Here is a 14,664-nt window from a genome sequence, read left to right as displayed (position 1 = left end):
AACTAGAAGCAACCAAGATGTCCTTTACTAGGGGAATGGATAAACAAACTGGTACATCCATACAACGAAATACTATTCAGCTATTAAAAGGAATAATCTTTTGATTCATGTAGCAACATGAACGAATTTTACAGTCCTCCGCTCTACCAGACCTCTGCTCTACCAGATGAACTGTTGAAGGGAGCACACATGGACGAATTTTAAATGAATTTTACTAAGTGAAAAAGCAGGCCCCAAAAGTCTGTGTATTATAATATGATTCAATTTATATGACAGTCTGTAAAAGCCACAACTAAAGAGTTGGAAAACAATTGGTTTTTAGGCATTGGGGGAAGAGGAAGTAGTTGACTGCAAAGAGGATGCATGGAGCGACGTTTAGGATGAAGGAACTGTTACATAGAGTAGTTGTTCTGTGTGTATGCATGTTCTGTATGATGCTATGTATTTGTCAAAACCTTGGAACTGTGTATCACAATGAGTAAATTTTAATATCTGTGAACTAATCATGCATACACACACATTAATCAGGATATTGGGAGTTCCCAAAATGGAACGCAGCCTGCAATAAATGGATCTAACTGTGTTACAGATACATGGCATAACAACATTGAAGGGGTTGGGGGAAAGAGCTGATCTAAGTAAGTAACTTTGGAAAATGGTGTCTTGAGTGGAAACTATTAATATAAGCCTAATACAAAAGGAACGGTACATAAACCTATACTCTAATTGGATAATAGTTTTTCACAGGGGTACAGGTTAACAGTTCTTTACATATATATTGGGTTTGAACAAATAAGTAAACGAGTGTTGGATGGTCAGAGCCAGGTTTCTCAGTGTTGGAAGGGAAGATACACAAGAAAGGAAGACTAGAATGAACTCTGGTACTGGATCATAGACATAAGTACGAATTCATGTTTAGCTGGCTGACTGGATGGGTACAAAAGCAATTGTAATTGTATGCGTAACTATGTGCACACACGTATACATGGATTAATATACATCCATATATTACCTAGCTCTGTCCACTGAGCAAGTGCAGAAGCAGTGATACACCTGTAGTAACAAGGACAACTAGTGCCTACAAATTCTTTCTTTCTTTCTTTTTTTAAGAGACGGGGTCTTGCTCTGTCACCCAGGCTGGTCTCGAACTCCTGGCCTCAAGGGATCCTCCCACCTTGGCATCCCAAAATGCTGGAATTACAGGTGTGAGCCCCTGTGCCTGGCCCCTAGATTGTGGTTTCTAAATATCATTCTTTAATAAAATAAATAAGAGCTCTTTGTAGAAATGGCTGATTCTAGGGCTGTAGGGAAAATACAGTTTGAGCCTGGAGTATCTTGTAGTACCAGAAAGGGAAGAAGTATTCAATAAAAAAAAGGATGCAGGACCATGGCAAAGGCACACAGGAACCAAACTGAAAGAGCTGTCATATTCTAATTAAGCTTGGAATTAATGAGTTTTTTAAAAAGATATTTTTACTTGCATTTCTTTGATTGATAGTAATGTTAAACATTTTTTTCACTTTTACTATTTATATTTCCTTTGTAAAGCATCTGATCTGGCCTTTTTTCATTTTTCTATAGGTGCATTAGTGGTTTTCTAATTGATTTGTAAGAGCTCTCTAAATTTTTTACAACATTAATCTTTATATGTCTTAACCTAATATTTCTAGGTATTTTTAGAGGCTTTTTCTTGCTTGTAAGGCAAATGAATTTTGTTTATTATTTCATGTCTATTTATTAGTGATCAATTTTATGAATTTATGTTGGATTGTCCCATAAAGAGGCAAAGGGCTATTAATTGAATACCTACTGAGAACAATTATAATGATAAAATCTACTTTCTCCATATTCTTTTAGACTCAACGTCTATTGCAACAGAATATTCTCTGAAATTTGATGAATCCATGACAGAAGATGAAATAGAAGAACAATCATTTCGATCATTACTACCTTCAGAGAGTCACCGCAGATTTAACATGGAAAAGAGAAGAGGTCATCATGATGACTCTGATGAAGAAGCTTCTCCAGAAAAAACTACACTGTCTACTGCCAAGGTGTGTTTCACTTTATCTGTGGAGGTAAATGGTTGTGGATATGTTCTCTCAAAGATATGAGAAAACATTTTGTACTTATCTCATTTGTCAGCTACTAGAATGATTTTTCTAAGATATCAGTTTTATTTTGTAGTTTTCCTATGAAATCTGGTTTCACTTTCCTTACAAAGTACAATACAAACTTATTTTTTGGAATGATATATAAGGCCTTTGAGGATCTGAGCCAATATTATCTCTCTAGCTTTTGTACTTGCTTCACTCTTCTAATACTTTATTCCATTTAGAAATTTACATTCGTTCTTACCAAATTGTAATCCTCTTGGTTAAGAGGAACAAATTCTTACCCACTTTGTATCCTTGGGACAGTAATTGGCTTGCAGTAGTTTATTAAAATTTTATTGGCTGAATAAATTAGCAGATGAATGTTAATCTGCCTCATGTGCCTTTTTAAAGAATATTCTCTTACATTGTTGGTGGCCTTGTTAAATACATAGTTTGTTTTTGTAAATACATACCTCTTTTAGTGGAATTAAGTACCAAAAGGTTAGATAATGATAAACAAGAAAGAAACCATCTACTTTAGGAACTGAACATGCCATTCTCAGGAGGACAAGATAGCTTTTCTAAATTTACTATGGAGATGGTTCGACAGTATATGAAAGAGGAAGAAATGAGGGCAGCTCACCAGTCTTCACTCCTGCGTCTCCGTGAAAAGGCCTTGAAGGAGAAGACTAAGGCTGAGTTGGCCTGGTTAGAGCATCAAAAAAAGTAAGTTCTTTTGAGCAGTTTTCACTAATTTCTTCATTCATAAAATGGAATGCTTTATATTTTAAGATTTTTTTGTTTCCTCATTTCATTTGATTAGAGCAACCCAGTTTCTCAAGCTAGAAATAACGGCAGTCATACTTGATTTGTATTTCTTTCAAGACCTCCTCCTACCCATGTAACATTTTCTTTGCATTCCCCTTTTATCACTTAACTGACTGTAATCTTATGTTGTCATATGATGCAATATTGTAAATTTCCCCAAGTCCTTCTGTCTCCAGAGGACACATTCTAGGGCTTGCATATACCTCAGTGAAATACTTATTTGGATATTAATGGTTACGGCTACATGTAGCAACTGCTTTTCACATTTGAAAATGTTAAATTGGTTTGTAGACTTTTTAGTAGTCAAGAATTCTTGACATTATTCAGGTAAGAGAAATTTAATCAAATCTTTGTCTCAATGAAAAATATTATTTGCAGACATCTACGAGACAAAGGAGAGGATGATAAAATGCCCCCGCTCCGGAAGAAACAGCGTGGTTTGCTTTTAAGGTTGCAGCAAGAAAAGGTATGTTAGGGAAGGCACCCCTTTAGGACAGCTTATAAGGCAAGTTAGTTTGTGGAATCTATTATTTTGCCTGATTTCTTTTCCTTATCATTGCCTTAAATGAGATTTAGTTGATACTTCCACTGTTTATGTTCATACTACTATAATTATAGGGGTTGCTTGGTAATCTACTGTATTTCTCCTAAATGAGGATTGTGTGTCACTGCTAAATTAATAAAATACACAGGCAAACTTTCTACCTTCATGTAGTAAGTAGAAGAAAATACTCTTTTGAAATACAAATTTTAAAAATTAAGATATGTGTAAAAGAATCTATTTGGATTAAATTTTAAATTATTGTTTCCCTAGACTTTCATGACATATTAATTACATATTGATAAATATTTTGGCTTAATGGACTTAGAAAGACCTCAGTTTTGAATTCTGGAGAGGCAGCATGGTGGTGTAGTGGTAAAGAATTCAGGCTCTGGAGTTAGATTTCCTAGGCTAAAATCCCAACTTTACCAGTTGCTGGTTTCATAACCTTGAACAAGTTACTTAACTTCTCTGTGTCTCAGTTTCCTCATCTGTAAACTGAAGATAATAATAGTAACATACTTTATAGGGTTGTTTTAAGAAATAAGTGAGTTAATACATAAAATAAACTTAGAGCAGACTGTGGCACAATGGTAAGTGCTCAATAAATATTAGTTGCTATTATTTGAATTCCAGCGTTGTCACTTGAAACTGTGTAATCATGGTCAAAGTTTAAGTAACTCTCTGAGACTTAATTTCCTCATCTGTAGGAGTGGGATTATACTTCATATGGTGGTTGTGAGGATTAAATGAGGTAACATATGTAAAGTGGGTTTCACTGTGCCTGGTAAGTATTCAATAGATTCCAGTTTTTTTCCCCATATTAACCTGTTGTCAGGTGCTAGCTACTGTGTTAGATGATTTAGGAAGCTAATTATCTGAATTATATATTGGCTTATTACTTAGTTGTATGTTTATCCCAGGAAACATTACAGATAATATGAATTTGAATAAATTCTGAATTCCATCTTTTTTTTTTTTTTTTTTGAGACAGTCTCGCTCTTTTACCCAGGCTGGACTGCAGTGGCGCTATCTCGGCTCACTGCAAGCTCCGCCTCCCAGGCGCCATTCTCCTGCCTCAGCCTCCTGAGTAGCTGGGACTACAGCCCCCACCACCGCGCCCGGCTAATTTTTTTGTATTTTTAGTAGAGACGGGATTTCACCATGTTAGCCAGGATGGTCTTGATCTCCTGACCTCGCGATCCGCCCTCCTCGGCCTCCCAAATGCTGGGATTACAGGCATGAGCCACCGTACCCGGCCTGAATTCTATTTTTTAAAAAATAAGTTGTGTCTTTTTAATCCAAAAAATTGGTTTTCAAATAAATTAAAATTTTTTCTTAGTTAAAATAAGTAAATAACTTTCTATAATGTTACACAATAGCTTTCTGTTATAAAATAGAATAAAAATAAGATTTATAAATTTATCCCTCATTCTGTGGGGTTTCTTTTCACTTTCTTGATAGTATCCTTTGAAGTATAAAATTTTTCATTTTGATACATCTGGTATTTTATTGCATGCCTGCTAATAACATGTTTTTTGTTTTGATTAGTTTGAAAATGTATTTGTTTCACCTTTATTTTTGAAGGATATTTTTAATAGGCATAAAATTATTTTCTTTCAGCACTTCTAAAGATATTTTCCATTATTTATTGCTTTCCATTGTTTATGTAGAGAGGTCAGTTATCTTAATCTTGTTCTTTTGAAGGTTCCTCTTAAGATTATTTAAAAATTATCCAATTTTTCAGTAGTTTTACTATGATGCATGTAGGCGTGGTTTCCTTTGTATCCATCCTATTTAGGATTTGCTGAGCTTCTTGTATCGGTTTTTTTATTTAATCAGTTTTTCAGAAACTCTCTCTTCATGTATTGCTTCTGCCCCTCCCCCCCCCCTTTTTTTTTTTGAGACAGGGTCCCACTCTGTTGCCCAGGCTGGAGTACAGTGGCACGATCTCAGCTCACTGCAACCTCTGCCTCTAGGGCTCAAGCAATCCTCTCACCTAAGCCTCCCCTGTAGCTGGGACCACAGGTGTGCGCCACCAGTGCCAGGTAATTTTTTGTAGAGATGGGGTTTCGCCATGTTACCCAGGCTGGTCTTGAACTCCTGGACTCAAGTGATCCCCCTACGTTGGCCTCCCAGAGTACTAGGATTACAGGTGTGAGCCACTGTGCCTGGCCACTTCTACCTCATTCTTTTTCTCCTTTCCTTCAGGGACTTCAATTAGACATAGGTTAGACCTTTTGACCATTTGCCACATCCCTCTCTTCTGTCTTGTTTGTATTTCATTCCTTAAAACAAATTAAAAACTAAAAACACTGTGCTTCAGTTTGGAAAGTTTTTATTGACCTGTCTTTGAGTTCATTAGTATGTCCTCTACTTTGCCCAGTGTGCTGCTAAGTCTATCCAGTGAGTTCTTAATTCGATTTGTTTTCTTTCTATAATACCCAATTTTATTCTTTTTAAAATAGATTTTGACTCTGTTGAAATTCTCTACCCTTTAATCTACTTTTCTTTCTTTTTTTTTTTTTTTTGGAGATGGAGTTTCACTCTTCCTGCCCAGGCCAGAGTGCAATGGCGCGATCTTGGCTCACTGCAACCCCTGCCTCTCGGGTACAAGTGATTCTCCTGCCTCAGCCTCCTGAGTAGCTGGGATTACAGGTGTCTGCCACCACACCCAGCTAATTTTTTTGTATTTTTAGTAGAGACGGGTTTCACCATGTTGGCCAGGCTGGTCTCAAGCCCCTGACCTCAGGTGATCCACCCACCTTGGCTTCCCAAAATGCTGGGATTACAGGCGTGAGCCACCGTGCCTGGCCTACTTTTCTTTTTCTACTTATTATCCATAGTTATTTTAATGTTCTTGACTGCTATTTCTTCCCTGTCTGCTTGTATGTGGCCATGTGTGCCTCTATTATTACTATTGTCTGTTTTCTTTCTTTTTTTTTTTAACTATCGTATGGCCCCTTTTCTTTGCATGCCTAGTAATTTTTTTGTTGAATACTAGTCACAGTTATATAAATAACTGCAAAGGCTCCAGCTGATGGTCTCTTCCCCCAGAGAGGATTTATCCTTTCTTTTGCTATTTTATTAGAGTTTTCTTTTGCTATTTTATTAGAGTTATCAACTGTTCATCTTAATTCATTCAAAGATTGTGCTGGGTTAGGGTTGGGTTGTAGAGTTGGTAAGCCTCAGTCTACTTCTGGTCTGCATTATCCCTAGGTTGGGGCTCTCCAGGGATTCACTGGAAACCCAGATAAAACTTTTTACTCAGCACAAGAGACTGGGGATTTCTGCCCTGCTTTTGAGACTTTTCTGGGTTAACTCCTTAGCCCTCTATGTGCTACTTCAGAACTTGACAACTGCTTTGAGGAGAATGTGAGTTTGAGATCTCCTGAGTCTCCAGTTTTGTCACTGTGGCTCTGTGCAGATGGTTAGAGTGTTGACTGGTGTAACCACTTTGAGTTGAGAGCAATTGCCACTACCTGGTTCAGTTGAGGACATATATAATATATGACTCAGCAGTTCTGTCTTGGTATATATCCTAAAAAAGCTTTCACATATGTGCAAGGGAAAATGGAAACAACTTAATTTCTTCAATAAAAGAATAGATGAAATAAAACATATTCTTGCAAGAAAGTATAATACTGCAGGAAACTGAATGTGTTAGATATCAACACTGTCTATAGAGATTTCTGAAATGATAGTAATTTTCTTTATCTGTGTTGTCCAATACTGTAGCTACTAGCCACGTGTAGCTAGAAGCCGTCATATTGGACAGTGTAGCATGAGATCTTCATTTATCAAAAACCATAATGTTCTTTTTAATAGAAAAGCAAGATGCAAAGAATATATACAGTATTATACCAGTCATATAAATTTTTTTAAAGTAACCAATTAGTAGTATATGTTCTGTGGAACCACTCATGCATCAAAAGCAAAAAACCACATATAGGAATGATACACTTCTGGGGAAGAGAGGAAGGAGGAAGAGATTGGCATGGAGTTTGGTTTCATCTGTATTTATCTATTTATAGATAATAACATATTTGAAACAAATGTGCAAACTGTTAAATATGTTTAATGCCAGTCGTAGGGATATGAGTGACTACTTTTTCTTTTTGTAATACTTAAGAATTTTTAAAGTAAATATGCAAAATATACTCTTTGATCCAATTGGTTACCCCTGAAAAGTTGCCTTATATGTTGAAAAAACCAAAGTGTAAGAATATATGTGCTAAGATATTTCTTGCAACTGTAGCAGTAAGAATTCTTTTGACTGATAGTGAAATGGCTGGCTCTAAGCAATTTGGTACAACCGTATCCAAAAAAGAGAGACCATATTTTCCTATGTCTTATTCGTTTTACCCTCCCTGAAGTGATATTCATAACACATAAAAATAACCATTTTAATAAAGTGAATAATTCACTTATACCATTCACCATTTTAAAGTGAACAATTCATTTGTACAACTTCATGAGTTATTCTTACAAGAGGGGCAAACCTGTTTCCCAAGTATTCTTTAGAAGTTGTCTCTTTTTTCTTCTAGGCTTGAATTGGGTGAATTTATACATTATTTAGTTCAGAAACTCAGGCCTAAGTTAGTGGAAGTTTCAAAACGTACTCTGTGAAACTCTGGCCTCTAAGACCCTTTCACAGGTCTGGAAGGTCAAAACTATTTTCTTAATGATACTCTGTTATGAATTTGCCCTTTTCACTGTGTTGACATTTGTACTAAATAGTAGAAAACAATGCTGAGTAAAACTGCTGGTGCTTTATCACAAGTCAGTGGCACCAAACTGTATTGGTAATTTTCTTATTCTTCATGCCACTTACTTGCAGTTAAAAAAAGCAAGTTTCATTTAGAATGTCCTGATTGAGTAGTAAGAATTATTAATCTTATTGTCTTGAACTCTTGAGTACATGTCTTTTTTGTATTCTGTGTGACAGAAATGGGAAATCCATAATGAGACATCTTTGCTCGATACCAGAATATAGTGATTAATTCAAGAAGTATTTGTGCGCTTGTTTGAATTGTGAGCCTTTTTTTTTTTTCATGGAATAGTATTTTTACTTGAAAGAATGATTCAAGGCAACCTGTGCTAATTCGGATTTGAGTGTTTGACAAATGTTTTTCTTAAAAACAAAGAAAGTATCCCTGTCACTTCAAATAAATAACTGACAATGTATGTTGCCAATGATAAAATTCAAGCTTTCACACAAAAGTCAGGATTTTGAAAATTTTCTGTTGCCCACCCAAAATAATTTTTCTTTTGAGATTAATGGTGATATTCATGAGTATAACTGTTTGATATTGCATAATGAAGTGTGTCAACATTTAGAAAATCCACATAACTTAGTGAACCAACATTTTCCCAGTGACCAGTGCACAATGTTAAAAAAAATCAAGCTAGACGATAAAGAGATTTGCGAAACTCTAAAATATCATTCTTTTCACTAAATTATTTTTTGTTTTGGAAAATGTAGTTACTTTCTTTAAAATGTACACAATCATTATATACTCATTAGGGAATGAGAATAAAGAGCAAGTAATATATTTGCTAACAATGTATTTAGTGTTATAAAAAATGGTTCGATGCTCAGAGTCCCCTAACAGGGTCTCAAGACTTCCAGGGATTTCATAGAGCACACTTTGAGAACTGCTACTCCAGAAAAATTTATAAATGTGCCCAAGAAGACAAAATGTATAAGGCTCTTCACTTACAGCATTGTTTGTACAATAGTGAAAAATAAACAACAACCTTAAAATCTCACCATATGGGGTGGGCACAGTGGCTCATGCCTATAATCCCAGTGCTTTGGGAGGCCAAAGACAGATCACTTGAGGCCAGGAGTTTGAGACCACTCTAGGCAACATAGCAAGACCCTGTGTCTACAAAAAAATAAAATAAAATAAAAATTAGCTATGCATGGTGGCACGTGCTTGTAGTCCTAGCTACTTGGGAGGCTAAGGTGGGAAGATCACTTGAGCCCACGAGTTTGAGGCTGCATTGAGCCACTGTACTACTCCAGCCTGGGCAACAGAGCAAGACCTTGACTCTAAAAAATTTTAAAAATAAAAATAATCCCACCATATATGGGTAAGAGATAAATATATGGTTCTCCACTGTAATTTTATGCAGCATTAAAAGGCGTAAATTAGCATGATGAAATATCAAAAGTGATATCTAGTAAAGCAAGATTTAAAATATATACATATGATATTTATAAAATATTTTTAAACATACAAACCAAATAGTATATCTTTTTTTTTGCAGATAAGCACAAATATTTTTAGAATAATTTAAAAAGAATGTGCTGGAAGGATAGATACCAAACCCATGATAGTTGTTACCTCTGAGGAGTTGGGGCACAAGATTGCAGACTAGTTTTATCTGTAATGTTTTATTTCTTTACAGGATTAAAGACTAGGAGAAAATATAACTGAATATTAACAATTGTTAACTTGGTGTTTTGGAAATGTAGATGTTTATAAAGCACTTTTTTGCATTTTAAGGTAGTTTCAGAAAAATCTCAATGATTAAAATAATTATAACTAACAAATTTTAATGTGTTTATTATGCTTTATTGATAAGAAAACATTGATTGATTGATTGATTGATTGATTGAGACAGGGTCTCACTCTGTTTCCTGGGCTGGAGTGCAGTGGCATGATTTTGGCTCACTGCAACCTTGACCTCCTGGGCTCAGGTTGATCCTCCCACCTCAGCCTCCCAAGTGGCTGGGACCACAGGTGAGTGCCACCACGCCTGGCTAAGTTTTGTGTCTTTTGTAGAGGTGGGGTTTCACCGTGTTGCCCAGGCTAGTCAACTCCTGGGCTCAAGTGATCTGCCTGCCTTGGCCTCCCAAAGTGCTAGGATTACAGGTGTGAGCCACCATGCCCAGCCAAGAAAACAGATTTAAAACAAATTTATTTTTTTAAAAGGATTATCTGTTAAATTTTGACAATTATTAGCAGTGAAGTGTATTATCTTCTGCCCACATAGCAACTGAAAACAGTATTCTGTGTGGAGAGATATTGGTACAATGTAGTCTTAAATGTTTCTGGTAGCATTGTAGACAGGGGCAGTCCTTTTTTGAAAGCAATTTTAAAAACTGTTTTTAAGAACCATAAAATGATTCATTGTCTTTGACTTGTTTATTTTACTTTTAGAAATCTCTCCTAAAGAATTAATCCATGGTATGAAACAGCTATGGGCATTAAAGCATTATTTGAGATAGTAAAACATTATAGGGGCCTAAAAGTTTAGCAATAGAATAATAGTTACATTAATTAGTTTACTTGATAAGCAGCTATTAAACTAGTAAGTGTAAACGTTGAGTAGCATTATGGAAAAATGCAAAATATATGTTATGTTTTAAAATGGGATATGAAATTATCAATCTAATTATAATTTAAAATTAGATCATATTAAATTATTTTAGAATGGTGGGATTATATATGATTTATTTCCTCCCTCACTATTTTTTAAACTTTTCAGTATTACTACTTTTATTATAAAATACTATATGGATTTATTTTTAATATATGTGCTGATTTTTTTTTTAAATATTACTTTGGCCTTGTCTTCTCCCAATCTTAATCCCTCTCTTAACTCTTTAAACCTTAGGCAGAAATAAAACGTCTTCAAGAAGCCAATAAGGCAGCTCGGAAGGAAAGACAGCTGATTCTTAAACAGCAGGAGGAGATAGAAAAGATCCGACAGACCACCATAAAACTACAAGAGAAGTTGAAGTCTGCAGGGGAGAGTAAATTGGTAAACTACATGAAGTTATTATTTGTTTCCTGTCTTATTTTGATTGCTGGTATCTAACCCTGTCTCATGTTCTAAGATAATATTCATTCAAGCAGTATGATACAATAATGAACTAGGATAAAGTTCTATGGATGGGCCAGTCTTAGTCCATTTTCTGTTGCTATAACTGAATACCTAAGACTGGGTAATTTATAAAGGAGCAAAATTTTTTCTTAACAGTTCTGGAAGGTGAGAAGTTCAAGGTCAAGGTGCCACATCTGGTGAGGGCCTTCTTGCTGGTAGGGACTCTCCGCAGAGTCCCAAGCGGTGATGCAGGGCATCACATGACAAGGGGGCTGAGTGTGCTAGCTCAATCCCCTCTTTCTTCTCTTATTAAGCCACTAAAGTCCAACCCTCATGACATCATCTATTTCTAATTAGCTTTCAAAAGTTCTACCTCTCAAATACCATAGTCTGATTTCCCACTGTCTTAATGTTACAATGAGAATTAAGATTCAACATGAGTTACAGAGGGGACAAACATTCAAACCGTAGCAATGCCCTAATGTATAGTGAGAGTTTTATTTTTTTCCTATGGAATATTCAAATTTTGAAAGGGCCACATAGTTCTTATACAATATTAGTTTAATTTAGAATATTTTTCACTTACAAACTAAATTGGAACAGAGGGCTTTGCTCTTATTTATCAATCCAAACAAATTCTTCAGAATTAATGGGGGAGACTGTTTTACTATTTACATGATACTCATTTTAGCTATCCAACTTTAATACGATGATACATGATTCAAAGGAGATATTAGACAAAAACAAAATTTGAAACTTTTTTTTTTTTTTTTTTGGAGACACGGTCTCACTCTGTCACCTGGACTGGAATAAAATGGTGCAATCACAGCTCACAGTAGCCTTGACCTCCCAGGGGTTAGGTAATCCTCTCACCTCAGCCTCCCGAGTAGCTGGGACTATAGGCATGCACCTCCACCCCCAGCTAATTTTTTGTATTTTTTATAGAGATGGAGTTTCGCCATGTTGCTCAGGCTGGTCTCCAACTCCTGGGCTCAAGCAATCCATCTGCCTCAGCCTCCCAGAGTGTTAGGATTACAGGTGTGAGCCACCATGTCCAGTGGACCTATTCTAAGGTACTATAAAATGTCAATGTAGGGCTGAGTGCCGTAACTCAAACACCTGTAATCCCAACACTTCGGGAGGCCTAGGTGGGCAGATCGCTTGAGCTCAGGAGTTTGAGACCAGCCTGGGCAACAGGGCGAAACTCCTAGCTCTACAAAAAATATAAAAATTAGCTGGGCATGGTGGCATACACCTATAGTCCCAGCTACTTGCGAGGCTGAGGTGGGAGGATTGCTTCAGCCTAGCAGGCCAAAGCTGCAGTAAGCTGTGACCACACCACTGCACTCCAGCCTAGGTGATAAAGCAAGACCCTGTCTCAAAAAAAAAATCATTATAGTGTGAGAAAACCCAGGCTGTATAGCAGTATAATTTTTAAAATTCCTAATATGCTCTGCTTTGATTTTTAAAGTAAACTTTAAATTTTGAAAAAATCTCAAACTTACAGAAAAATGTCAAACAGTACAAAAAAATTCTATTATCCTGAGTTATCTGAGAGTAAGTTGCCAACAAATTAACATTGATACATTACTACCACTTAATCTGCAGACTACCTGAAAGTGGGTGCCCTTCTCATTCCACCTGGGCTCTGACTCCCCAAGTTGGGCTATTCCCATCTCCTCACACCCTCTCTTCCTTGCCCTCTTTGGACTCTGGCTCTTGTGCTAGGAAGTTCTCTGTGGTAAGGCCATCCTCACTGTGCTTGGGCTTGCAGTTGTGTGTGGGGGTCACTTCCATGTGACATTCTTGTTGGCCTTCTTGGGCTCTGATTTCCCTTACTGGCCACCCTCCTGCATTGGATGCCCTCTTCATCCTACTCAGGTTCTGAGACCCCACTCTTGCCCTCCTGTGTCCCTCAGCCCCTACATAGATGCCCGCCTTGCTCTGTCGCATCCAATGACTATAAGACTTAACTGTTCAAGAGGAAGAAAGGGAAGCTCAAGGGCTCTACTTTTTTTTTTTAAACAAAATAAAAACAGTCATTACTGTTGCTACCCATCTTCCTGAAAAGTTAGGAGAATAAATGACTGTTTGTGGGGAAAACATACTAAGCAATTAAAGTTTTACTTTTTGCTCATCAGAAATAATGTATTGATTAATAGTTTCCAAATGTTTTCTTTACAAACTTTTTTAATTTTTGAAAACATTGTTTTGCATAAGGAATATTCAAAGGAAAAAACTCATGCCCTAGTATGATTAAAATAAACGTTACATCTTCCAGTCATTCTTTGTGTCTGTACATACATGTTTTATATAGTTATAGTCTAATTTTTTTATTCCTTTTGAGTGGTCCAACTTTGAAATCTCAGAGAGGATGTGCAGATACTAGATTACTAATAGCAGAAGCTTTTTTGGATTTCTTACATTTCTTCTTTTTAAAAATTATTACATGTTGTGATATTCTCTTTTTCTCTCTATATATAAATGGTGGTAAAAATATACATAATATGAAATGTACTAGTTTAACCATTTTTAAGTGTGTGATATATTTTGTCCTTTATTATCTTATTTTCAACTATTGTTATAAACATTGTATTGTGGATAAACTTAATTTTGAATTGACAGTATTATGATGGCTTCAAGGTCCTATTGAAGTCCAATACAATTTTGCCTCTTTTTGTTTGCAGGACTCTCATAGTGATGATGATACAAAGGATAATAAGGCAACCAGTCCTGGTCCAACTGACTTGGAGACCCGCAGTCCTTCTCCCATTTCAATCTCCAGCAGTGAAACTAGCAGCATTATGCAGAAACTGAAGAAAATGAGAAGCCGCATGGATGAAAAGTATTTGTTTTTTATAAATATCTCTTGTTTAGTTACATTGAAAGTAGTACAACAAATAACATTTGTAATAATACTTCACTAGATTAGATTGAGACAAAATATTTTATGGATTCAGTAGCATTTTAGCAGAATTGTTAGATTAACCTAGAAGCCAATTAACTGTAGATCTTATTTATAAAACAATTTTAATACGAACAGGTTTCTTACTTTAAAAAACCGAAAAACAAGGCTAGAAGTGGTGGCTCACACCTATAATCCCAGCACTTTGAGAAGCTGAAGCAGGAGGATCATCTGAGCCCAGGAATTCAAGACCAGCCTGGGCAACGTAGTGAGACCCCGTCTTTAAAAAAAAAAAATTAGCTGGCCATGGTGCCATGTGGGAGGCTGAGGTGGGAGGATCCTTTGAGCCTCGGAGATCAAGGCTGCAGTGAGCTATGATTGTGCCACTGCACTCCAGCCAGGGTGACAGAGCTAGACCCTGTCCCCCCGCCCAAAAAAAGTATCTGCACATGTAC

General features: G+C 36.3%; 1 protein-coding gene across 16 annotated transcripts in view; it reads left to right on the top strand.

The window, feature by feature from the left end:
* CEP350 (centrosomal protein 350) overlaps positions 1-14,664 on the top strand; it is a 159,586-nt gene that overhangs the window by 96,172 nt on the left and 48,750 nt on the right. For all 16 annotated transcript variants that reach the window (XM_054656347.2, XM_054656344.2, XM_009439208.5 and 13 more), the window contains 5 exons: positions 1,858-2,054; positions 2,638-2,822; positions 3,303-3,390; positions 11,095-11,241; positions 13,992-14,149. In XM_054656347.2, the coding sequence (XP_054512322.1) occupies positions 1,858-2,054; positions 2,638-2,822; positions 3,303-3,390; positions 11,095-11,241; positions 13,992-14,149 (775 nt within the window). The remainder of the gene's footprint in view (positions 1-1,857; positions 2,055-2,637; positions 2,823-3,302; positions 3,391-11,094; positions 11,242-13,991; positions 14,150-14,664) is intronic.

The sequence above is a fragment of the Pan troglodytes genome, chromosome 1 (assembly GCF_028858775.2).
Source record: "Pan troglodytes isolate AG18354 chromosome 1, NHGRI_mPanTro3-v2.0_pri, whole genome shotgun sequence".
Lineage (NCBI taxonomy): Eukaryota > Metazoa > Chordata > Mammalia > Primates > Hominidae > Pan > Pan troglodytes.
This window is presented reverse-complemented; position numbering and strand designations above follow the sequence as displayed.